Source organism: Opisthocomus hoazin, chromosome Z (assembly GCF_030867145.1).
Source record: "Opisthocomus hoazin isolate bOpiHoa1 chromosome Z, bOpiHoa1.hap1, whole genome shotgun sequence".
Lineage (NCBI taxonomy): Eukaryota > Metazoa > Chordata > Aves > Opisthocomiformes > Opisthocomidae > Opisthocomus > Opisthocomus hoazin.
Window position 1 is genome coordinate 65,728,558 of NC_134454.1, and position 25,736 is coordinate 65,754,293.

The window sequence follows — 25,736 nt, forward strand, 5'->3', positions numbered from 1 at the left end:
AGCTCCAGCTACCAGTTCAGCCGTGGCCTTCATACACTATTTCAGAGCCGAAGCTGCTGATTTTTTGTGCTTCCTTGGCACCAGATGCCTCCACCTTCCCTAGTGTGGAGTTTGATGCTCTCCAGATGACACCTCGATTGCGCGAAGCCCAGTATGTTTTCATCATGCCTTTCTCTGCTAGGTGGTGAAGAAAGAGTGCCAGTTAGGCCTGCTGAAAACAAAGTTATCAAGCTAATACCTCAGCCATTTCAGAAAGGGAAAAAAAAAAGGCAGGTTGAGCTGGCTGGCTGGAGCCAGCTCTCGAGTGCCGTCCTGGGCAGCGAGGACCAGACACTCCCGCCTGCCGCTGCCACACGCTTGCACATGTTAGAGATGATTAGAAGTATTGTCCCCTTCAGAAAACTGATCATTACCTGTAATCTAAATACAAGAGGAAAATAATTCCTTTTATAATAATAAATACAATAACTACTGCTTTTCAACTATTGTTTCTAACTTGAGAAACATGTTTCTTCAAGATCAAGCATCACGATACTTTTTGCAGCAAAACAGGCACAGATCTTTTGCCTATATTTCAGTTGTTTTACAAATTCTTGTGACTTTCCCAAGCAATGCACCAAATTATGTTTTACTCCAAATTTCCATTGCACTTAAATTCCCCTTTGGCGAGTCGCTGCAGTCTCACCTGCTCTTTTCTTGTTCTACCTTCTATTTCATGCCAAACTAGCTGCCCTGTGCTTAGTGAAGACGTTTCACTCTACGCAAGCATAAAGACAAATTTCCCTCACTTTCAGTTTGTTAAAAAAAAAAAAAAAAAAAAAAATCTGTTCTGCCCCAGAACAGTATCAGTGCATAGTCATTTGACTATATTTAAAGCAAGGAAGTTCCTCTTTCACTCTGAAACTACTGTTCTGCTCACACCAAACCGAAGAGGTTCAGCAAGCCTTTCTTTTCCTTACGACCTCCTTTCTAGCCGACTCGCCCAGTTTGTCTGACCTTTGCTGCTCTGTCTCGCTTACGTTGAGGGAAGCTGGCACAAGGACATCCATTTTAACAACCCGCCTCTCTCTGTAATGGCCTGTGATTTACACTTTCTGATTTTCACAATGCTCATCTGTGTTAGCTGCGAAGCACCCAGCACCGCAGAGACAACAACGTGCACGGAGGTGAGTGACAGCTGCTGGTCTCTTGCGAGGTACAGGAGCCGCACGCGCAGCGCATCAGTCTCTGGCAAATTCTTGCCTGCTGATGCCTGACTGCTTTCAGTTCCCGAGGGATTTCTCTCAGGGGGATCCGAAGGCACCTACTGGAGAAATAAGGCGAGTGCCTTGAGATGCGCGCAGGGACACCAGTCACTGGCCCTCACCGTCCTGCCACCCGGGCGTCCGTGCACCCTCACACTCTCTCCTGCCACTGCCAGGGACTTTGGGAGCCCATCAAACTCGCGCCGTGCTTCACCTCCCAGAGAGACAGAAGGATGATGAAGTTTCACAGGGGCATTTAGCAGATACCAGAGCTAGACAGAGGACAGATTTAGGGATTTTTGTCTCATGCTCGCACTCTCCATACAGGAATTCGCACACAGTAGCGGGATGATAGTGTCTGTGTTTGTCATCTGATTGATGTGCGATACCACATGAGAACAGGGAGAAAGTACCAGGGTTTTTCCAGTGGCAGGGCAAAAGGCATAAGATTTTTACTTTATTTTTTTGAAGTGGGAGATAAGGGAAAAAAAGTAAGGGTTTTGATTCAGGAAAGAAGCACTGTGGAAAACAGTCCTATGCAGTGCACATCTGGGGCCAGCAGCAAGCACCTCACTGAATTAAATATACAAGTGCCCAAGCACTCGTGGTTGCACACCAGGATCCCCCAGGAGATGGTTGCTCCTCAGCTGCTTGTGAGAGCTGCTCCATGCCCCAAAATGTACAGAGAGAGCTTGCTCACTAATTGATTTGAATGGTAAAACATAGACGCTGTTCTCATTTGTAGTGACAGCTAAACATCTTTTACCTGTATAAACCGCACGTTATGGCAGTCAGCTCCACGGGTTCTTCTTTGCTTATCAGTATTGAAAGGAGTGGCTTTTCCAAGCCTGCATTTTGCCATTTCTATAGTTACCAGTGATGTATTACTCCAGTGCTTCTAGGCTGGAGCCAAGCCCCCGTGCTACGGCAGGTACCGGGCTGGCTTTCTGTCCCTCAGGTCGTGCCATGTGCCCAGCTGTGGCAGCGCTGGCTCATCCCACCCTGCCAGCACTGCACCCACAGCCATCCCCCAGCACTGCGCTGCAGCCAGGACCCACCGCGCCAAGGAGGAAAGGGGCAGTGGACGAGCCGCAATCCCCTCCTCTCACATGGGGCATTTTGTTGTGACAGTCCCTTTCCACTCCCTCCCAGCTCTACCACACCGCTGCTGTCGTCTCGCTGCCCCTGCCTGCCCGGCTCTGCCGCCTGCAGCACCACAGGGCCATGGAGCACCCCCAGCACCCTCTGGTTACAGGATTTGTGCCTACAGAAAAGACAGAAACTGTTGGCCGTGTCCAGCTCGTGGCTTGCAACAAATACTGCTCCTTTCCCTCCAGTGAGTCACTAAGTGCCTCCACCGTCCGCCTGCCTCTCCCAAGCCACAGGCAGGCAGAGACGTGGTTTGGTCTCCCCTGCCGTCGCACATGGACAGAAACACCCAAACCTCGTGCACCGTTCCCCAGGGCCCATGCGTCTGCACCTCAACAAAACGCGCGCTCCTGCCCCACGGGGTGCGGAACCTGTGCCATCCCCTGCTCCTGGTGGGCTCCAGGCCCCGGCGCGTGTCTCACTGGACATCCCACCGCCTGCGCTTGCTTGCTTTGGGCTAGCAGAATACCTCTGAATCTCATTAAAACAGTCAGACTGGTCAGCTGTGCAATACACGCTTTTCCTTCCCTGCAAGCAGAATGTCTCCCAGCTTCCTGGCAGGATGTTGCCAAAGCCGCAGCTCGCATGTGGCCATGGGAACCCCATCCCTCCCTGGGCTGGCCCCGGGGATGCCAACCCTCCCAGACTGGCCCCGTGACTGCCCAGGGCTTTCTCTGGGAGCAAGGCTTGTCAGCTGGGACAAGCGCAATGCTCTGAGCACCTCCACTGCCCTGAGCGGCTGCAGCAGCCTATTCCGGGGCGGCATTTCCCTGCATGCCGCAGTCCCAGCCTCTGGCTGACTTCCGCGTGAACCCCAGGCAAAGGCAGGTCAAGCACGTTTAATGAATTTCCCCAGTATCCACAGAGCAGACAGCTCTACATAACAGATCGATTTATTACCAGTTAAACTGAAAAGCCTTCATAGAAATTCTAAAGACTCAGCGTATCAGATAAGATCTTTGTCTGGCCTGAGCTAAACCTCCACTCGCTGCAGTGTGTAACTGCACTTCAGATCCAATTAATTTGGAAATGTGCCTTCTAGGAACATCCCCAGACCTGCTCTTTTCTACCTCCTCTCTGCGAGGTTTTCTTAAGACATTTCTTAGCATAAGGTTCATTACAAGACTTGTGAAATTCAGAAGTTAAAACTATCTTGTGCAGATTCTTTCTTAGGGTTTAATAATTCATCCAGAAGAGTAAACAAACCTCATATGTGCTAACTTCGATAAGAAAGTCCTACAGATGAGACACACTTCAAATTAGTAGAAGAGAGATTCAAGGCATTCGTTTTAAAAACACACTCCTCAAAACCCCAGGGTTGTGCATCGCAAGCCTGAACTAAGGCTTCCTAGGGTTCTGGCTGTTACATTTTTAAATAATTCAGAACTCTGTTGGTTTGTTTGTTTGTTGTTTTGAAGTGCTATATTTTCCTATTGATATTCGCAGTACATACCTCTTGCAGTTTCACTACATATATTCCACAGATTACAGTAAATAAAAGCTATAGCTGTGAAGGTTTAGGACTGAGGAAGATTCCTGAAAAACTACCTGTCACAACCGAAATCCTTGACTTCAGCTTCAACGAGCTCCATTCCCTCCAGAATTCAACATTCTCTGAGCTGAAGTCTCTTCTCTACTTGGACTTAACAAGGTATGGTAGAGCATCCCTACTTCTGCACGTCAGGTTGGTCAAACCCCCTACCTAAAGGCAGCTTCTGGAGCACACCAGAGCAGCATCTCCCTGCCTTCACAGGGAAGCCACCCGCAGCACTTGCAGACAGCTGTGAAGTGTTTTGCTAAGCAGAGATTGACCTGCTTGGGCAACATCTAGGCTGCTTCTCTGGTGACTATGATTTGCAGGACACTGGGTGAAATGTGCATTTTTCCACATACTGCTGCTGCTAAGACAGTAGTGACAGCAAAGTCAATAAAGCAATTTTTTAAATTCACTTTTCTATAAAGACATTGTTCCCTAAACCCTAGAGAAACACAGGTTTGGTCCTTGTAAATGCCCAGTTTTTTCCACAGGAAAAAAAGATTTTCATTTTATTAAACCGGACACTAAAAACCTGAAGTCTCCCTGGCTTCTACAAACGCCTTCACACATGTAATTTCAGGGCAGGTTTTTCTCCTCACCAGCACCCTGTATTTCAGTGTGAGCTTACAAATACCAGGGAAGTGTCACTACAAAAGACAGGCACTTTTACCATGGTGAAGGCAGTCCATCATGAGCTCTCACAGATACGAAGTGCAGTTCGGGTTATCACACATACCAGGAGAGTTTTATGCGACAGCCCACCGATGCTGGTTTCCGTTGCTTTCTCAAGGTGTCAGATCAACTGGGTGTACGACGGTGCCTTTCACAGCAACAAGCAGTTGAAGACAATTGTGCTGACTGGAAACCTGCTCATGTTTCTGTCTGACACAGCGTTCATTGGCCCGCAGTCCCTGAAGCAGCTTATCTTAACACAGACGGGAATAACCAGTATGTCCTTTATTCCAATGACAAATCTGGACAGCTTGGATACCCTCGTCTTGGGCAGCAACCACATATCTTCGCTGCACCTTCCTCCCAACCTTCCCACACAGAACCTCAAATACCTTGACTTTCAAATGAACAACATAAGAGCAATCACAGCAGAAGACGTCCGCGTTCTGCAGAAGACCAGCAACGTAGCTCTCATCTTTAAAGGCAACGACATCACACACATCGAACCTGGAGCTTTCCAGTCCCATTTTGACAGTTTGGACTTTGGGGGCTGCGCTAACATCCCTGAAGTCCTGGCGGGGATACAGAACTCCACAGCCCAGACTCTTTGGCTGGGAACATTTTACAACGTGGAAAAGGAGGCTTACATAAGCCCAGATGTTTTACAAGGCCTCTGCAATACCTCTGTCAAGGATCTCTATCTGCAGCTACGGCACTTCAGAAACCTAAACACTGACACGTTTCGGTGCTTGACTAGGCTCCGAAAGTTGGACCTAACTCAAACCCACATCAGCGCATTGCCCGCTGGCATCAGTGGCATGAACTTGCTAGTGGAGCTAGTTCTCAACTCGAACTCCTTCAAACACCTCTGCAACATCAGCTCTGCTGCCTTCCCTTCCCTCACCCACCTCCACATCAAGGGGAACTTGCACATCCTGCAGCTGGGCTCTGGCTGTTTGGAGAAACTGGACAAGCTTCAACATCTCGATTTAAGTAAGAGTCATATTGAAAGCTTTGACTGCTGTAATGACGCGCTGAGCGGTTTGAGCAGTCTTCGGTATCTGAATCTGAGCCACAACATAAGGCTCCACCTCCAAGATGTGCTCATTAAGGATGGTGCTAACCTGGAGCTGCTGGACCTAGCTTTCACTTCTCTTCACATCAACACTTCACAGGGTCCTTTCCGAAATTTGCATCTCTTGCAAGTGCTGAATCTTTCCTCCTCCCACATCAATACCAGCATTCAGCATCTCTTTCAAGGCCTGGAAAACCTCATGACCTTGGACCTTAGCCAAAATAACTTTGAGTCAGGGATCATGCCAAAGGACAAACTGTTTGAACAGCTAACCAATTTAGAGGTGCTAATTTTAGCATCCTGTGAACTGACAGCAATAGGCAGCCAAGCATTTCACAGCCTCAGCAAGTTACAGCATGTTGATCTGAGCCACAACAAACTTACTGCAATCAGCACAGATGCGTTTTCAAACCTGAAAAGCATCTATCTTAATTTTGCCCACAACACGATCCATATTGTACCACCTGACAAGCTAGCGTCCCTAGCTGGCCACTGCATAATCAATTTAAGTTACAACCCTCTGGACTGCACCTGTTCCAATATTGGTTTAATCACCTGGTACAAGCAGAATCTGGATAAAATTGAAGACCCTGAAGCAACGAGATGCTCTGAACCCAAATTGCTAGCTGGGGCTCTGCTGGCCACAATCTCACTCTCCTGCGGGATCAGCGTGGCAGGAATCCTTGCAGTTGTCCTGGCTATTTTATCCTGTGGTGCCACCTTCATTTGGGGTACTCGCTATTTCAAGCAAAATTACCAGCAAATGTAAGTTTGTGATGGAGATATCAAAAAGATGTACAGCAATTGTACCAAGATGAATGACAACTATTTTTGTTTGTGACCTGTATTTTCTTAACTTTTTGAATAACCTTTTGATTTGTATTATAACTTTAAGAAAAAAAAATGAAAAATTTTGAGAATGTGAAAAATAAACTATGACCTGAGCTTTGAACATGAATAACTTCTCTTGCAGTGAAATCCCAGTTCAGCTCCATGTTAGCCCTGGTGTCCCAGCTACTACGGCTAATACACCCATAAAGGGAAGATCCAGCGGCTGAAACACAAACACTGTTCTCTTTAAAAAAAAACACCAAACTACCACCACCCTCAACAAAAAAAAAAAAACACCACACAACAAACGAACCAAACCCTCACCCTCTCTCAAATGCCCTTCAAAAACAATATTCTTGGAGAGTCGGCAGTAGAGTACCTTGCCCCGCTAAAAACAACTTTCTGTGAGGAATAGGCGCAACATTCGTAGTCATGCAAGACCTACTCCTGCAGGACTGACAGAAACAGCCAGTATCCTCCCTCAGATTTCTTTAAAATACTTTTGATCCTTAGAAACTTCCCGGCCACTGAACCTCTGCCTGTCCATCTCTCACCCCCGGGCAGGCCCTGCTCCTGTACTATTCACTAGACTCCACAGTAAGCAGGGACTATTCACAATTTCAGCTTTAACCATAAAACTTGAGGACTTGGTCAAGACTCTGTGGGTGCTTGGCACTACGCTTGTTTGCACAGGGCAAAAAACCAACGCCAACAACTACAAGACTTCCCTGTGGCAGCCTGGAGCAGACTGCTTCCTCCAGCTGCAGCCCAGGAGAGAAAGCTGGAGACGGCAAAGGGGAGGGCACAGCGGGGAGCAGCAACGTCATCCCACGGGCGCTCCTGGTGCCCACAGCTACTTCACGTTGTCTCTGGCCTGTGTCCCTGGAGTGAAGTCAGAGTCTCTTTGCTCCAATGGGATATGCAACAGCTATGCAGGAAGAGAGACAGACTTGGTATTATTACTTACTTCTACTAAACAACCAAGTCGCTTTTTCTGCCATCATGTGAATAAACCCAGCGGCAAGACAAGATCGTGTGCATTTGACCAAGGGTCTGATGGGAGCTTGCCGTGCCTACTCACCTGCCCTGTGTTACTATAGTGGGATTTATGGCACTAGTGCTTCAGTAACAGAGTATAACCCTGACACACAGGCACAACCTTCTCAGAGGGCATGACCCTTCTGTCTCTGTAGCAGAGCATGCACCACATGGAGTTTCACCCTGTCCCAGCAAGGCTCCCCACTGCATTACTCTGGGAGCTGTGGTTGCTCTCCTAGACGTGGAAGGCGAGCTCTCTCTCAACACTTTCTATGTGGGGCTCACCATTCAGCTTCATCTCCTGCCCCAAAGGCATTTCCTTCACATTTTCACCCATTACATGCTGACTAGCTAAGATTTCAAAGATCCCTGCTGGACTAGAAAGTTTTTGCTCATTTCTGAAGACAAGACTGACCCTGCTCGGTCTTCTCAAGTAAAAAACACCTCTCATTTGAAAAGCCCTTTTTACCCTCTGTTAGCAGATCACTCTAAGACAATGTGGATTCTTGCAGCTTTCAGATGTCTTCACACCACGTACGCCACCCGCCTTACCCCACAGCTCCTCCTCCTTCTGCCTGTGTAGCGGTGTGCTGCTGCCCATGGGCACACAGGGAGAGACATTTGAGGTTTCTTCTCCAATTACCTGTACACATGCCCAGATTTTGGGTACCAGGATGCTGCCTCTCCATATTCCCTGCTCCTGCGGCTGCGGACACGCTCTGCCCAGAAGCCTCCTCCTGACTCTGTCAGCGGGCTCTGTGCTCCAGCAGCACAATGCCAAAGCTGCAGGGGCTGCCTGTGCCAGACAGGTTGGTAAGGACCGGTCTGAGGGAGAGAAACATCACCAAGCAAGCTATGCTGCCCGAGGTGAGGACTCCCTGATGCGCTAGGCAGGGATGCTCCTGAAGTCAACCCAGGGTTCGAGGCGCATTTTCCCCTCCCTCTGCCAATCCGACTGGTTAAATGAGCAGCCTCTGATAACTGCACCATCTAACAATCCAGCATGAATTCCAGTGAGTGCACCATCCAAGGGAGACCTGCTTCTTCCATTGTTTCCCTCTTAAACTTATGTGCTCAGAAAACCGATGGACAAATAGTGAAGTTAAAAGGGAGCATCATGCAGTTCATAGCTTGGGAGATGTACATAAAAAAGTGCTGCAAATATCTGCTAGGAACTGTGGCAGATCCACAAGCATCCGCATCTTGAAGAAACAACTGCATGTTGGGCTGATGCTTTCCAAAATGCCTTTTGGAGAGAACACAGGATTTAAACACCCCCGGTTTCTGAAACGCTACCCAGCGTCATGGCATAGACTCACATGTAGAATTCAGTTAGTCAAAGCTCAAAGATGGCTTAAGTGGCAAAATGGTGAACGCACTCCTGTGCAATATATATTCTGCATAGAGTTTTAACTACACTTTCCTGCAACACAGCCCCTTCCCTCTACACAGCTTGTTTTTATGACCATATCTTGATTTGTCGTCACTTTTATTTTCTCTTTACTTCACAGTGTCACCTCTGCTTTCTTCTTTGCTGGCAAAACACCATTCATAGGACGTCATACAAACAACAGCACTGAACAGCACACACTGTTTCACGATACACAAATCCTAAATACAGGGATTGATTATTCTGGAGTAAAATTTATATATAGCTAGAACATGCTAAAATGTCAAGATTATATATTCAAACTTTTTAAAGTCTAAAGAATTTGTCTTCTGGGATTACTTTGCAAGGATATAAATGGACAGGACAGTAAATTTATTTTTCTTTATAGAATTTGTTTACCCAGTCAACCTCTGATCTGATGCAGTCCTTGGTTTCCAGTCAGGCCTTTTATGTCTTTATTTTATTCAAATACAGCTGGGGAGCCTGCACACAGAGAGAACAAGGGAACTGCCTGAGGTGAATGGTGCCTAATAGGATTGAAGTCACCACTGTCCTGACTCCTGGGCTACAGGAGTAGCCACCAAAGTCATGGTACAACACAAAAAACTGAAAACAGAATTCGTTATCAGTATTTCACAGAGAAGAAACTTCAGCAGATCTTAGCTAACGAGTCACATTTCGGAGCCTGGCAATCCCTTATCTTTATTTCCTTTGGACAAACCAAAACTCAGAGCCCAATTCTTCCTGCCCCAAACCTGCTTAAAGAAGATACTATCAGTAAGATGCAAGTCCATTTCTGAAAGATTTTACTCTGAACAGGACTGTTGGAGAGGCCAATTTCTAAATCTGTCGACTTAAAAGCCATAATCCTAATTCAATGATTCATCTTTTAAGAACTTTCTCCCATTCACTAGTCTTGTCTCTACCTGCAAAAAGAGCAGGCAAGATCCCTTCCCAGCCACTCACTCATACCATACCTCCTCATTTGGCAAACACAACGGAAACTCTTCTCTCCCAGCAGCAGATGACATCGTTCTCCAGCAAGTCTCTCAGACATCCTCTTGTGCCTGTATCTAATTCACACCTCCATTTTGAAGGGCATGCTGTGTGATAAAACTTCTTTGTGTTGTTACCTGTTGTCTTAGCAGGCAGAGGTGACTGCTGCTATGCACAGCTGGAGACAGCACAGCCAGTAAAGCAGTTAGATCCAGAATCAATCCTCCACTCTAGTGATGGCCTTTCCCTGAGCTACCGGATCCTGCCCTCCCCCTCCCTGACTCATCACAACCGCTGCCCAGTGTACCACTTTCGCAGGCTGTCTGCCTTCTGCTGGACTGCGGCAAGTTGGAAAGGTTGCAGGTGACCTGCAGCTTTCCCTCACCTACTGATTTCAGAGAGCAAAGCAGCAAAAGTGATGCTTGGTTTTGTACAGAGGAAAAACACACAGAAAACAATGCAATACTAAAATGTGAATAAAAATAACATCCCCTGCTGGGCAAGCAGTCCCTGACACGTGCCAACCTGCTGTGCAGAGCCGCCGGCAATGGAACAGTAAATACGCATGTATTTTAACACACATCACTCCTCTGTAAGAAGTGGAAAGATGAAAATCAGGGGAGCGGTAATCCTGCCTCTTGCTCCTCCTGCCAAAATCATTTTTTTTCAAAAGAAAAAAGGCCACTGGATACTAAGGTGCTCTGCTACATCTGCCCTGTCTGGTTCACCGCATCTATTTTATCTTCTGTCATGAGAAACAAAGAATAAAGGGAGATCTGATGACATTCAAGGAGCAGAGATTTCAAAACTGAAGAAAATGCTGCATTTACACATGCTCCAGGAATTTGCTAAGGTTGAAAATCTAGCATGAATAAAAAAAAAAATAAAGATTGGGTATTTTGAGAAGGTACTACAAAACGTACTGACCTATTCTAATAAATGACAATACATGTTTTGGAAGAAAGATTTAAAAGTCCTGTTACAGCCTTCAACCACTGTTAGCTACCAGTCAGGATATGTCACCCATCGTCACCCCATGCCTGCCTACCCAACAGCAGAGCAGTGGTTCCAGCCACTGCCGGAGATGAGATACGCAGCTATGCAGACCACACCCGTCTCCAGACTAAACCCCGTTTCCTTAGGCACAACTCTCGGCCAGCATGCACCTTAAGGGGTGTGCTGAGTTGGCCCCAGAGAAAAAAAAACTACATCTGCCTGGCCATGAGTAGAGCAGAGCGTGCCTTAAGTTACAGGAGTGAAAGCAGTTCAAGGAAAAATTTCATGCTGAATTTTTATTTCAATGTTATGCAACTGCATAAGTATAAATAATCGTGTTCAATATACAACAATTATGACATCCATAAGGAGTTTCTTAGAGAAAATAAGACTGCAAACACTTTATTGCACAGACCCTAACAAATTTTTTCTATTTTTTTCCTTTTTTTTTTTTTTTTGGTAAGCTGAGGAATCTACGGCAGGAAGTCTACAAAAGAATACAGCAGATCTACAATCACGTAAAGACTGACCAAGTGGAACACAGGCAGGAGGATCTCTAACAGCTCACTGCCAAGATAAACACCAACAAACAGGTACTACATGAACACAAGCTTAAGCACTGTTACACTTCCAAAATGCAAATAACATATCTGTCAGAAGCAATAATGAACTATACAAAATATACATAAAGGTATACCGTAAACAAATAGCTAGATATGCTCTAAAGGAAACAAGAGGATAGCTGAAAAAATGCAGAAGACTGTAAACTAGGAAATACCTCCCAGACAGAAATGTTATTTCGAAGTGCATTAGCATTCATTTGTGGTAACTGCCAAAGCACAGATAAACTGTAAATGTTGAGACCATCTTATCTTTAAAACTGCGCAAAAAACATAATCCATTACTGACTAGCTCCTCTGTGAACACCTCAAAGGCAGTTAAGAATGTTCTAGCGGTACACAAAAAAATCAGAAGGACTTGTTTGCGGTATTATCTTTCCATGCCAGGTTTGCTGTAATCCAACTCAACTAATCAGTATAATAAAGTATTCACCAGAGGGAAATGAATTCTGCACACTGTCAGTCGTCATACAAATCTCCAAGTCAAGATCACACTGTGCTTTTATGAACAATTTTATAGCTTTTGAGACAGAAAGACAATCTGTAAGCCCTAATGAAACAGGTAGGGGCCTAGCACTACTGTGGGTACATATAACAGAAATAAGCAAAACTATCATACTGTTGATCCCCATCATTAAAAAAACACGCATCTCTAAGGGTATGTTGTAGTGCTTCTGTACATGTTTCAAACTTTACCTTTTATCCTTCAAAACAAACTAAATACCTCCACACTAAAATGACTGAAGTCTACATGTTCCACAGTATATAAAATTTAAATAAGGCTTAGCAAAAGTAAAAAGACAGTCACATTCTAGCACCAAATAGCTCCAACATGTTCCTTTGTTACAAAATGCTTCTTTTATAATTACAGTATTTACTTTTTTTTTTGCATACAAATAAAAAGATTATGTTATGAAATGTATGGAGCTACTCAATGCATTTAGAAATGAATGTAAAACCCAGAATTACTTGCTAAAAACAGCAAGTTAAGTCTACAACATAAGGCCCCAGCTATGCATTAAAATGTATCGGAGGTCCTGAACTTTTTTGAAGATATGATACTGAAACTGCTTTTTTTCCTTTTTACCTTACCTGTCATAAAACAGAAAAAAAGCTACAGCTGTATGAAGATAATTATGCAGACCTATATGCCACGATAATACGCATTCTCTCAATGTATCGAAAACCTGTGATGAATATACTAGTACTGCAAGTAATGTGCTTATACTTGTGCCTCACACCGTAAGGGCCTGAATTTAAAAAAGCTCAAGGAACTCATAAGAGGACTGCAGCAAAAACTAAGCACACGGCATGTGCTTCAGAGTCTCAGCCTTGTCTGGGGTGAAGGTCACAGAAGGTACTCCCAAACAGACAAGATGAGAACCACCATTCCACCAGAGAACACGACTCTTGCTGGGATGCCCTGATAACCAACCAAGTGGTCCTCCCACAGCTTTAACGATACCTACTCTAAGAGACAGGCCTTGTGCAGCAGGGAGAAGCACTTAGGTCTTGTGTTAGATCTGGTGGAGCAGTCAGCCAGGTACAGTACTATCAAAATCGGATTATTAAAAATACATGTAAAAACTCACAATAAGTCACCATACTTATTCTGTACTAGTATTTTATTTTAATCTCTAGCTAGGATTTTTAGTTACTAAAAGCATGGCCTGTTTTTGATTTCCAGTCAGAACAATGGTTGTGCCAATGTCCATGACAGGTCTGAGTTTTAGTAATTCAGTTTCATATTCTAGTATGGCAAATAAGTGGCAAAGCAACTATTTTAAAAAAGGGGGGAATAAACAACGCAATCAGCAGCAAAGTATATATGCTACATTCAAACCCCAAACACATCGCTAGGTATTTACAGATAAACTCTTTTCTTCAACAGCTCTCAGCTGTAAAGGTATTTTTGTACAAATACTATATGGTAACAGTTTTACCGGTTACAATTGGGAAGGCATTTTGAAAAAAAGTATTCTCTTTACATATCCCCAGTCATCTTTCTTCAGTGACATGAAAGCTTTACTGCACAAAGACACAACACAGTGCTGGTTTAAAGGCAGACCAATACATTGAGATTGTTTCAGCTAGTCTCAAATTCACACCTGACAGCTCTTGCAGTTAATAGGATTTTTTGTGAGGACTGCTCCGTGAAGCTTCCCTTCCTCGTCGCTGCCGAGCTGAGTCTTTGTCATTAGAAAGTGTGCTAGCACGGTCGGGTGTGGTTGCTGACCTGGATAAATCCTTACCCGCATTCTGTTTTCTTGAAGCAGACTGCTGAGCTTGAATGGCATCTTTTCCCTTTACATCCACAGTGTTAACAAAGTAAGATTTTTCTTGATTTCCAGGTTTTCCCGCAAGGTTTGAAGCAGGGTGGAGGGCTTCTACTACAACAGCAGCACTGTGCAAGGCCATCAATGAAACACTTTTAGTCATTGCTGCCTTACCGCTCCCTGCGGAAGAGGAGCTTTTCTTATTTGGCTCCTTGCCAGTTGCAGGAAACTCAGGTGAGCCTGCTTTAGCCTTTGCTGAAGATGCATCACTCTTCGCTGAAGACAAAACGGATACTTCTTGTCTACATTCATAGAGATTTGCTGAACAAGTCAGCAGCTTTCCTGGTGTTGCAGCCACACGACAAGAACTTTGCCCGCTGGCAGCTGACAAATTTTTTACTGCAGTCTGCTTGCTTGCCTCCTCCAGCTGTTTTTGATTAACCTGTCCTTTTGCTTTTGAATCTTGAGAGCTTTTGCTACTTGTGGTTATTTTTTCTGCTCCTTTCCCTCTGGCATCACAGTTTGCAAGGCAAAGGGTAGGCTCTACTTTCCCACCGTCAAGCTGAACATAAAGTGTGTCGGTGAATATTTTTCCTTCGGGTCTTTTGTCTGCAGAGATCATCTGGTTACTAGGACTTTTGTCCGCCTGTTTAGTCAGAGAGTCTTTCACAGTGGAAAACTTTGGAGATGTGGTTTGTTTTTCAATAAGGTCAAGTCGCTTTTGATCAACAGATTCGCCCAAGCCTGCTGGTTCTTGTCTCTGCATCTGCTTAGGACTCTCTGGGCCTGCTGGTACCAGGCCGACAGCAGATGATTTGGGTTTGGTGTCAGCAGTGATGCTGCTCATTTGGAGGGTGGCTACTGAGCCACGCTCCAAAGTCACAGGCCTTTCAGCCTGTACATGCTCACTGCTCGTTTTTCTCAAAGGGCCTGAAACAGAAGAAAGAGGATCTAGCACATTTTTACTGGTGTGTTTTCCATCCTTCCGGGAGCTGGTAGACATCTGTGTAACAGTTTCTTTTTCTTTTACGGTTGGAGTGGATGGGTTTTGTGACAATGTCTGCTTATCCAAGTACTTAGACTTTGAGGAACTTGTATCAGAGACTGGCCTGTGTTTATTACTGCTGCTTTCCACACAGGTGGCAGCAGGCTTCACGGGTTCTTGAACACCTACGTGAACATCTACACCATAGTTTCTGCTTACAGTGTCTCTCACAGCAGGGGAGCCTGAAGTGTTAAGTTGCTGCTGAGGAACTTGGCTGGAATGCTCTCTCTCAGTAGTCTGAAGCCTTAAGTCAGTGAGCTGTTTCTGATCTTTCTTTCCTAAATCTTTGGCATTGTCCTTCTGCACAGAGGAAACCGGAGCAGACTTCTCATTTTTAGGAACACAATCTACTGAGGGTTGCATGGGCCGTTTGGATGGAAGAGCTTCACTCTTTGACTCTGCGATAGCTTTCTTGGACTCACTGGGAATTTTCTGCTTGGTTATGTCCCTTTCCACAAAACTACGAGCAACACTGCTGTCATCTTTGCCTAGCTGCTTCAGCAATTCTCTGCCATCCTTATGTTGCACCTTGGGACCAGCTGTGGGCATTTTTCCTTGGGTCTGAGATGGAACAGCAAAATCAGCACATTTTTTTTCATTGCTTTTGGAGTAGCTCGTTACCAGGACATCTGAGATACATACCTTCAGAGATGACTCCCTGATCACCTCCACCTTTGCAGGGATAGGCTCGCAGCTTCTCTGGGCTACTGGCTGTTTGGCAGGCAACTCCTTCTGTATTTGCTTCTCTTTTCCTACAGCTTTTTCAGGAGTGCTTTGGACAGCAGAAAGTTTGGAGCATGTTTGAGTAGTTTTAATGCTCTGACTTTGCATAACACAAGACTTTGCCTCCAGTGAACTGTCCTGCTGTTTTAAAAGGGGGCTATCTTTCTTTTGAACAGCTTCGATAACAGAAATACTGCCTTTAGTTGCTGGACTACAAACCTTTTTCTCTGTCAGTACTTCTGCAGCCACTGGGATGACTGGTGGATTTGGAGCACTGTTGCTTGTTTGCAGAACTTGAGGCTCCAATAGATTGACTTTGACAGATTTTGAATAGCTTAACAACTGCTCTCTCTGACCAGCCAGTTCTGCCTTCCCACCACTCCCTTGTGGTGCTGGGGGTTTAGGAGATTCCCTATCACTGATGGTGCTCTGTCCTTCTGGCAGCACACACAAAGGCAGTTCAGTCTTCGAAGCCTGTGGCCCAGAAAGTAAGGCAATGTCTAGTGTGCCTTCTATCGGCTTCAGACAGGAAACAGACCTCCCATCAAGTTTATATTCTGATGGACTTTTTCTGACAGGGGCCTCAGTGCAAATCAGGGCTGATTTTTCCACACTCATGTCAGATCGTCCATTCAAGGTCTTGAGAGGAACAAAAGAAACTGAGTTAATCTGAGCAGCATGCACACTGCCAATAAATGCTCTACCATCGGCAATTGCAGTGGACTCCTGCTGTATGTTTATAGGTCTGCCTGTACTAAGTTGAAGGCATTCATGAACACTTGGTGTCAATTTGGGTTTTAGCACTGGACAAACACTATCATCTTTTTCTTCAATGGACATTTTCTTTCTAAGATAATCAATATTTGCAAGTTTGCCATCTAATCTTTCAAATTTGACAAATTCTTTTGTTGGTACATTTTTATCTATGTTTTCTCCCTTTCCACTTAGCATCCTGTCAGAGGACTCAGGTAGCACATCTTGCAGCGTACACGGAGGGGAAACTCTTTTGAAGTCGTAAGAAATATGACTCAGCTCATTAGGTGGAGGCCCATGACACAACATCTGTGCATCTAAAGCAACACCATCATTGGATCTCAAGTTTGCATTCTTTTGAAGGGCATCTTTGAGTATGCCACCAGCTGACTGGGTCTCCAAAGCAACAATTTTTGTTTCAAACTGATTTGATCTTTCTAATACCTTCTGAAATGCTTTTTTGTCTTTTTCGTCCAGTCTTAAGGCATTGGGATTTTCTGGTTCACTGCTAGGTTCATGTACAGCAGCATTTGCTTTTTCAGCAATATCTTGCTTTTTCATAACTATCTTGACCTTCAGCTTCTCTCTGTCTAGCTCATCGACTGATTCTTGCCTACCTAATTTTCGGGAGATGGGTCGTTTCAAGCAGCCCTGCTCTGCAGGCCTGACTCGTGTAAGTGATGGCACGTCACATACATTCTCCTCCAGGCTCTGAAGAGTTACTTCCCGTTGGGACAATTCTCTATTCACTTCTTCCTGGGTCACTTCCAGACTGTGTTTTCGTGAACATAAGTGTTTCTTATCACTGCTGTAAGAGGGTGCAAGTTTCTCTTCAGACTGCACTCTCTTTAGCAGTGGAGATCTTGGTGGCTCTGCACTCTTTGGCCTAACAATATGCCTTACAATAGTTGGAGGGGAGTGCATTTTGCTAGGAAAAGATTGAGCTATTTTTGTATTTCCAATTGAATGTCCTAGCAATGGTGATGGAGATCGCTGAGGTGATGTTGGCTGGGGTGTTGGAGAAGGTGTCCGAGCAAGAGGAGAGAGAGGAATGCTGCCAGCTGATTTGCGTCTTCCTGATCTGTATCTTTGCCCACCAAGCTTTGGACCCAAGCCATGAAGAGTGCTAGGTCTTATGTGTCCTGAACCAGCTGGAGAATTAGGAGCACTTGAACTAGCGGAGCTACTCTGGGACGAGTTAGTACCTACAAAAAGAACAAGCAAACCAACCAAATAAACACAAAATTAGCAAGATTTTTTGAATCTTGCCTAAATGTTCCATGAGACACAGAACTTCCACCGGTCCAAAAGGCCTACATGCCATCTGCTGCCAGAAAATTTGGAAGGTTTTGAGTGACTGGGCTGTAAACCCCTCATCATTCCAATTACATTGCTATTACTCACATTCCCCCACTGTTCCTTCATCCCATTTATCACTTCCTTCTATGTAAACAGAATAGCTAATGCTTTCTGCCACTTCAAAGCAATGATCAAGGCTTTCCAAACAATTTGCCTTTGCCAAAGGACTGTACAACAGCAGTCACTTTCAGTACACACTAAAATCATGACAGAAGTAAAAAAGTAAAAAAGGAAAAAAGTGCAGGCTTTTAGGAGCCAGAAAGATGCATATTTCAGCACCCAATCTTTTCAGCAATAAATCTGCAGTCATGTGTGCCCCTGCTAGTTCCACTACGAAGTAACTTTTTCCTCAGTTTCATTCTTTTATCAATCAGTCTCTCCTAGGTATGATTCTACCTTTTACTCCAAACTTGGATTACATATTACTCATCTTACAGCCCTTGGACCTGGATTTAAACTCTGGGACAAACCTAGGAGACAGATCCCCATTTAGGTGTTTCTGAATCATGAAAACACCCTTGATTTTGCATTAGGAATCTTTTTCCCATTTTCCAGACAGAAACCAGCTGTTCAATGATTATGTTTGTCAGAGCTGACTACTCTTTGCAAAATATAACAGATCTGGGGGGGCTCACAATATAGAATACACTTGAAGTCCCTTTCTTCTGCCCTCCAGTCCTCCATACTCACCAGACGGAAAATCAGGAGTAGAGCGGTAGCTTGGGGTAGGTGATCGAGGAGACAAGCTGTGGGTTGGAGACCCAGGCAAGCTCTCCCCTGATGAAAGTGATCGGTTCAGACAGGAGAAACTTCTGCTGGTGTGAAGAAGAGGAGAGGGTTGCTTGGCCAGCTTTTTAAAGAGAGATCTTCTCCTAGCGTGAGAAGAGCACAGCATTAATAAGAAATTAAGATGCAAAGAAGATATCATTACCACATGCAAAACTTTTGCAAGCTGACATTGCTTCCCTATCCATTACCCTCAGAAAAGCAAATATTAAATCTATGTTTACACGAAAACAAACCACACTGCAGAGCATGAAGTTTAGCAAATATCCTGGTTTGCTAATAGGTGGGCTAGATATTGTAACTAAATCTATTTGTACCAAAATCTACTCACTCTATTTCAGAAAAGCAGTTAGCTCCTTATGAGTATAAATCTTCATTTTCTTAATTTAAGAGCTCACCAAAACTTAAGTAATATCTACAAACTATTAGTGATGTATTTGCAAAATACAAATAAACTTAGCATCAACTAAAAACGCCCATAAACTTAGCACTAGGAAGTTTAATTACACAGGTACAAAAAGATATACTTAAACCAAATTAAGATGCAACCTCAGATATTCACTTTCTTCCCCATATCTATGCATATGCCACACAAAATTTTTAGGGGTTATTTTAACAGATCCAGTTTAGGCTAAATAGAATTGGAAAGACGTGTTACAACCATAGGATCTCACATGAAACAGGTAAAAACATGTAGAAGATGAGGCAGAACCGTATTAACTTCATATTTTAAATTCATTGTTACGTATATACACACACAAGGAAACATATTTGCCATGAAACAAAAGGATTAGTCACCTCTCTAAACAATCTTTCTTCCTGGTTTTCTTACTGCGCCTGACCATTCGGCTGCCGTAGCTGTTTCGCCTGGCAGGTCCTGTCTTGATAGAAGTGTTTTCAAAAGGGGTGGTTGTTACCGAGACTTTGTTACCACTCTGCCAAAATGGAGGAGAAACCTTTAGGCGTGAGTAATACAGGACAACTTTGCCTTATATTGAAGCTACACCACAAACGCAAATGCAACAAGCCAGAACTCCAGCATCAGAGTAAAATCTGGCAGCATAGGGAGCCCTATGCAGATGTTGCCAGGCTAATTTATCTCAGACAAACCATGACTGGAAAATTGACAAATTCTGCCAAATTTCCTAAACTTATTCCATTCCAGGACAAGGAGAAATTTCAATAATTGTAGCTAGACAGGAGGAGACTAAGGATTGACCATGACTGCAGTTTTCAAGCTGAAAGCTTCTACAGAAACATCCTATTTTCCCACAAAGAACAGCTGTCACTGCGCAGTGGTCCATTCACTGGCCATTCATGTCTCAGGATACTGACTGCTACAATGATGAAACGGAGGAGAAAACTCAATCTTCATTATCAATCCCAAACAATCCTTTTATCTTGTTAAAAAGAGATGACAAATATAATTAAGTGAAGCTTTTCAGGACTGTCTGCAACTCAATAAAGCCAACTGGAAATACCTATATTATGTTTTAAAAAAATCTGTAGCTCCTGCCCAGCACTGTATATTGCTACTGTGAACTTCTATTCAAAGGAATTCAAATAGCCCAAATTAATTTATGAAACAGCACATTTGGATAAACAACAGTATCTCATTTTGAGTTTACTCTTGAAGTAGTGTGCAGGGTTCTCATGTTTTTCTTCTGTATCTGACACAGAAAACAACTGCACACCCAACTGCCTAAAATTACAGAATTTTCTCTTACACATTTCTTGCAAAACTGGGAAATTCCGCCTGGTTTCAGAGAAGGAAAATAAAGACTTAAGGAAAAGTGTATTTTGCATCTTTCCTCAGCTCTTATATTTCCCCATTACTTCGTTGCTTTCCAATCTTCTCTTATAATTAACTACTCCCTTTGATAGGCAAAGCTGTAACACCATAAATTGTTAATAATGTAGGAAATAAATGTACAGCTGTCTGACCGACACCAGTCTGTGCTGAAAAGATTATATAAAAACCGCAATATGATGAGCTACAGTGAAAAGCTAAGGCACCACTGGTCATTTTAAAAAGCTGGGTTGTTTGTAAGGAAAAACTGTAACCTTCTAACAGGACAGACCATGGAAAACTCCACAAGAGAAAAGTGTGTTAGATTATTCATAGAAGTCCAACTGCAGGACCAGAACTTCATTAAGTAAAGAAGCTCTGTGGGACATGCCTGGCTATGTATGTGACAAAAACCCTTTGGGTTTTAAGATTATGGAAGGCGAGTTCCTGTACAGTAGGCAAGAAAATATTTCATATTCTTTGTTTCTACTTTTCCTCAGTGATTTCAAGAGAAGAAGTTGCATCATCACCAAAAACCTGAATTACCTGATGAAGATGGAAGAATTAAAGAAAGCACTTGAAAATGTCAAATTTTTTGAGACAGAGGCATCTCTTTGTGTCAATGCCTCGAATGTACTTCAGCTATCTCAGCAGCACTGCCAGTTTATCTAATACCAGGACATATGAAGTCATCGACCTCTCTCCAGATCCGTGCAATTAGAGTTTGTACTTGAACAAGCACAAATCTGATAACTAATCTCTTAACGAAACAAACACAACCCCTCAGTCCCTGGTGAAAACAGCAAGTGCTTTTGTATCCCAGCAGTCCAAGAGTTACCTTTAACAACAACTCAATGACTTCCATATGAACAAGACCATGCACTGGCTCTCCGTTGATATGAGTAACCAGGTCTCCAGCTTTTAAACCTGCTTGGTAAGCCGCACCTCCTTCTTCCACATTCTGGAAATCAGAGATGAAGAGAATATACACAAAATGGACTCCTGTTTAACCTTCATACTTTCAAGAGCAGGCTCTGTTTAATGAACTTTTTCTAGAAAACCAGTTGGCAAGAAGAAAACTTACAGATATTAAGTTATATAAAGGAAGAAAAGAAGAAAAATCAGACCTGCCATTTCACCATCAACTACTTGCTCAAACTTTATACTTACTCAGGGCCTGGAATGGTTTCAAAGCTCCCTGAAACACTGCTTGTTGCAACCGGTATTAAGTAAGCTTTGTACAGCAGGACATTTTTCATGCATGAAAAGAAGGGGTGATTCCCTCCCCATGGCAAAATTTCAGCACTGAATGAAGATTTTTAGCATCTGAGAAATACTGATGTAATTAGGGCAGTGGCCACATGCAGTACCCTAATCACGATAAAAATTAACTCCATCATATAGTTAAGGATTGCTTTAATTTGGTTCAAATTCACCACTGTTTATTAGAGGGAACACTGCAGCACAAAAGTGATTAAGGACTGAAATAAACAAGTGCAAATTATTCTGAAGGTGGCTTAAATAATTCATTATCTTTTAAAATGAGCTTTTGAAAAATTTTAAGTCATGCAGCCACTACTGAAGCCTACAGCACGTACTAAAAAAGTGCTAAAAAAACCCTCAACAGAGTATTTTGGAAAAAGAAAAAGCTTCCACTTTCGTTTCAATGTACCATTTCTTTCCCTTCTTTTCACTGATATGATGCTACACCAGTGGCAACAAATCAATTTTTTTAATTTATTCCATTATCAATCAAATGTACTCCATTCTCCAGATTCAGTGTTCTTGATGGATTAACAGATCTGACAGGTAAACATGAATGAAAAATGAGTAACACACTACCACATCAGTAGCATTGCTACTTCAAAACCTACAGCACATATTTAAAACAAAGCACTACAAAATCTCAAAGCTTTTGATATATTTGTAATCAGTTTTTTAAAAGTCTTTTAAGGTAGTTGAAATATGTTCGTTTCTGCACACACATGCAATCTTTATGTATGTCTAACACATAAATTATATAAAAGCATATAATTTGTTATCAATCTCAATATGTAAATTGAGATAATAAAAAATTTTATTTTACAATTAAAGAGGTTGATAAAGAACGAAATGCAAGAACTGCTGTCTCCCGCTTCATTCAAATCAGTAGTAAACACAGGATGAGAAATACATGCTTTATTCAAGACAGACAGTCTTTTTCCTGTGCCACAGAGTCCTCAAAGGCATTCACAGTTCCAAATGATTTGCACATCTCTACACAAAGTCAGTGCTTGAAATCAGCCTACTTCTGTCTAGTAAAATACTGTTGACTTTCATGAATCCCTTAATTGACACAGTTTAATAAACTCCATGTATATTTCAACAATTTCTATTTACAATCTCCTAGTTTTGCAGATCCTGCCCTCAATCAAAGAGGGGCTGCACCAGCCCTTTGGTTTTCTAAGCCACAGTACTCTGAACTTAGACATGGCTGTTCACAATCACCAAACTTGCCAAAAGTGAAAGTGACCCATGCAGAAGGTCAACATCATACATAGGTACCACTGCTGCCAAAGGTGGCTTGTGTTGTCCCTACAGCCAACACTGGTCTTGTGTACAGGCACAAATTTCATTCTAAGAAAAATGTTTGGCACAACATCACGATTTACTCAGTAACTGTCAACAAACAGATACCACAGGTATAAAAATCAAAAGCAAACACATCATTACAGTTTTCCGTGGCTGTATATAGGCAAAAAAATGTATTATCTTACCCAAACTATATGGTGCACAGTGTAGATATCGCTGTCACCCACGTAAACCCTGATTGCTCGGATGGTGAAGCCATACTTTTTTCCTGAACTGTGAATTACTATCGGTTGATGAGGGCTTGCAGCAGCAATCGATGAATCACGGCTGGGAGATGAATCTCGGGACGATGAAGGATCAGATGATAGTGAATGAGGGGACATGGGACTTCCCAAAGGAGAAACACCAAACACATCTGGAAGACAAAATCTCCCTATTAAGAGTACATTCTGAGCACACACAGACACAGAATAGGGAATTTGCTTGGTTTTATAACACCCTTGTGTCAAAATAGATCATTGCTTTTGCATAAACACTCTCTCCTCCTCAATTGCTGTGTATCTTAGTGAAGGAGAAGTTTACCCAAAGATCAGATCTTAGAACTACATTTCTTTCCTGTATAGCGTAAAATGTGTTTTTTAAAGCAAGAGTTAAATTGTCAGACGTAGACTGCTTTTTCCTTTTCGATAGGAAACATGCTCATTGCTAACTTTGAAAGAACAATTCTCAGCCTCTTCCTAACACTCATGAAAAGAAAAATCAGAGTTTGGTAGCAGATGTCATTATGAGTACACCCTAAACCATCCCCCAAAATCATCCAGCAGTGTGAAACGAAGCACTAGCTGATTTTCTGGTTCCAGTTATATATTTAGGTACAGATAAAGACCACCGTAATTAAAGCACAATATCTAGTTGGTACACAGGGCAGTAATTCAATGCTTGTACCAAACTTCCATTTCTACATTCTGCTACATCATGTAAGACCACAAGAATTTCTTGCAACTACAGCTCTGTTTTATTTCATTGTTACAAAAGCCTTATGTGCTTATGCTTGTGCAAATATAAACACAACTGCAGCAGCACAAAACACACTTTGGTGACCGTACCAGGATGACCGCCCTGCAAAAGAATTCAGGCCAGAAAGACTCCGGTTTGGTGTCCGTGCCAAGCCATGTCATGCAAGGGCAGATACGCTTTGACAGCACAGGTGCTACGCCCTGGATGCCAGTCACCAGAGGGTCCCAGAGTTCAGTATCACTGGGCTAATGCGGAAATCCCACAGAACAGCAAAGCCATGGGGGGGCTGTCACTGTTACCCTCTGGCTCTGAAACCTGCCCAGATCCCACACCCTCCACTTTCTCCTGTGTGTGAGACATGTCCTGTGACTCTCAGCTACATGACTCAGGTCAGTAACACTGGCCATCTGTTGCTGCAGTTTATTTGATGGATAAACTTGAATAAGGTAGGGTTTTTTGGACAGTATTAGGTACAGCTAGCATACAAGATTTTGGTTGATATAGATATGACAACACTTATTGGCATAGGCAAAGCTAAGTTTGGATGTTATATAACAATGCTGAGATTAAACTGAAAGAGAATCATACTTTAATGAGCATTGTAACTCAGCCTATGTCATCTCTGAACTTTGTGATTCTTACTCAACAGCTAACTACTAGAATACAAACTGATGAACAACTCCAGAGTGTTAGTTGGCTGTGTAATTACCTGTGTGTGTATCATGCCCCTGTGACAGGTAATCTCAATAACTACCATGCACTACAGGCCCTGAACAAGCAGAAAAAATAACCATGGTGCTAACTGTTACAGGGGTATACCAAAAAAACACTACATTTGGTAGAGAAATATTATTTGGAAGAAAGGGTCTACACAGGGAACAAGCCAAGTGTTTGCAAGCTCAATGTGCTGTTGTAATAAATAGCTGTTCTTGGAGCTGTACATAGTGAGGTACTTAAAACTTAAGCTACCCCTCTACTGTAGGATGGGCCAAGGGCTGAAGCCTACCTCCTGCTGTGAATGCACATGGTCAAACGCAAAGTTGTCACCACTAAGCTACATTTCTGCCTGTCAGAGAAGGTCACACAGCTGTAATGTGACCACTGTAACTCACTGACGAGACTGCACCATCTAGTAACATATGTGAACAATGAGAAACAAAAAAGTGAGACACAGAACCCATTCTAGACTCTCCAAAATCTTGCATTTACATCATAAATCATCAAGTATGCATAAATCATAACATCTCGAACAAAACGATTTATCTCTACCTCCAGGGATCATGAGGGACAAAGCACTTGCAGAAAGGGACTTTGTGACTTTTCCAGAGATCTTCTTTTTCTCTGTGCTTTCTAATCGCTGACGAGCCATGTGAGATGCAGCTTCACTGGGTGGCTTTGAGGAGTTATCTGTACTGTCCACACTCTCACCTCTTCCATTTATCTGATCTAAGTGCTCTGAAAAACTGCCAACTGTACAAAGAAGAAGGGAGAAACACATTGAGGGAAAAACTGGGGGGTCAGGGAGGGGAAGCAGTACAACTGAGAGACAGGAATTTTTCTTTTTGTTAACAAGTCCATAAAACAACATTACAGAAATCCGAGTAATTCTTCCAGACTTACAGAATGCATAAATGGTAACAGAATGAACTGAAGTACCATTTTTTTGTTGTCACTGACTAAAGCAAAATAGGAGACAAACTGAAGCAAGTCCAGTATCTCAATATGCAGGCCTCACCTTAGAAAGTTTAATAATACATTTATTTTTCATGTGAACTCCTCCTAAAGTAAATGAAAGGCTCCAAGCCTACATAAGTTGCTATCAGCTTAAGAACTTTTCAAAAATCATTAAAACAGTAAGTACAATTTTAA

The 25,736-nt window shown here is 43.2% G+C and overlaps 2 protein-coding genes across 6 annotated transcripts in view; one reads left to right on the forward strand and one right to left on the reverse strand.

Annotated features, from left to right (window-relative positions):
• The first annotated feature begins 1,103 nt into the window (after positions 1-1,103).
• Positions 1,104-6,616, forward strand: CD180 (CD180 molecule). The gene is made up of 3 exons (XM_009936148.2): positions 1,104-1,166; positions 3,878-4,044; positions 4,721-6,616. Exons 1-3 carry the CDS (start codon positions 1,107-1,109, stop codon positions 6,444-6,446), a joined length of 1,953 nt encoding a protein of 650 aa, XP_009934450.1. The 5' UTR covers positions 1,104-1,106; the 3' UTR covers positions 6,447-6,616.
• A 4,433-nt stretch (positions 6,617-11,049) lies between these two features.
• MAST4 (microtubule associated serine/threonine kinase family member 4) overlaps positions 11,050-25,736 on the reverse strand; it is a 300,471-nt gene continuing 285,784 nt past the window's right edge. For all 5 annotated transcript variants that reach the window (XM_075447097.1, XM_075447099.1, XM_075447098.1 and 2 more), the window contains 6 exons: positions 25,137-25,337; positions 23,036-23,265; positions 21,118-21,240; positions 19,289-19,425; positions 18,395-18,576; positions 11,050-17,550 (listed from right to left, as the gene is read on the reverse strand). In XM_075447097.1, the coding sequence (XP_075303212.1) occupies positions 13,673-17,550; positions 18,395-18,576; positions 19,289-19,425; positions 21,118-21,240; positions 23,036-23,265; positions 25,137-25,337 (4,751 nt within the window). In that variant the 3' untranslated portion in view covers positions 11,050-13,672. The remainder of the gene's footprint in view (positions 17,551-18,394; positions 18,577-19,288; positions 19,426-21,117; positions 21,241-23,035; positions 23,266-25,136; positions 25,338-25,736) is intronic.

Bases quoted from the DNA above. Each gene is read 5' to 3' on its own strand.
- CD180 (XM_009936148.2), top strand. From the start codon at position 1,107: ATGCTCATCTGTGTTAGCTGCGAAGCACCCAGCACCGCAGAGACAACA. The intron at 1,167-3,877 runs GTGAGTGACAGC...TATATTCCACAG, and splicing joins AGACAACAACGTGCACGGAG to ATTACAGTAAATAAAAGCTA. The intron at 4,045-4,720 runs GTATGGTAGAGC...TGCTTTCTCAAG, and splicing joins CTCTACTTGGACTTAACAAG to GTGTCAGATCAACTGGGTGT.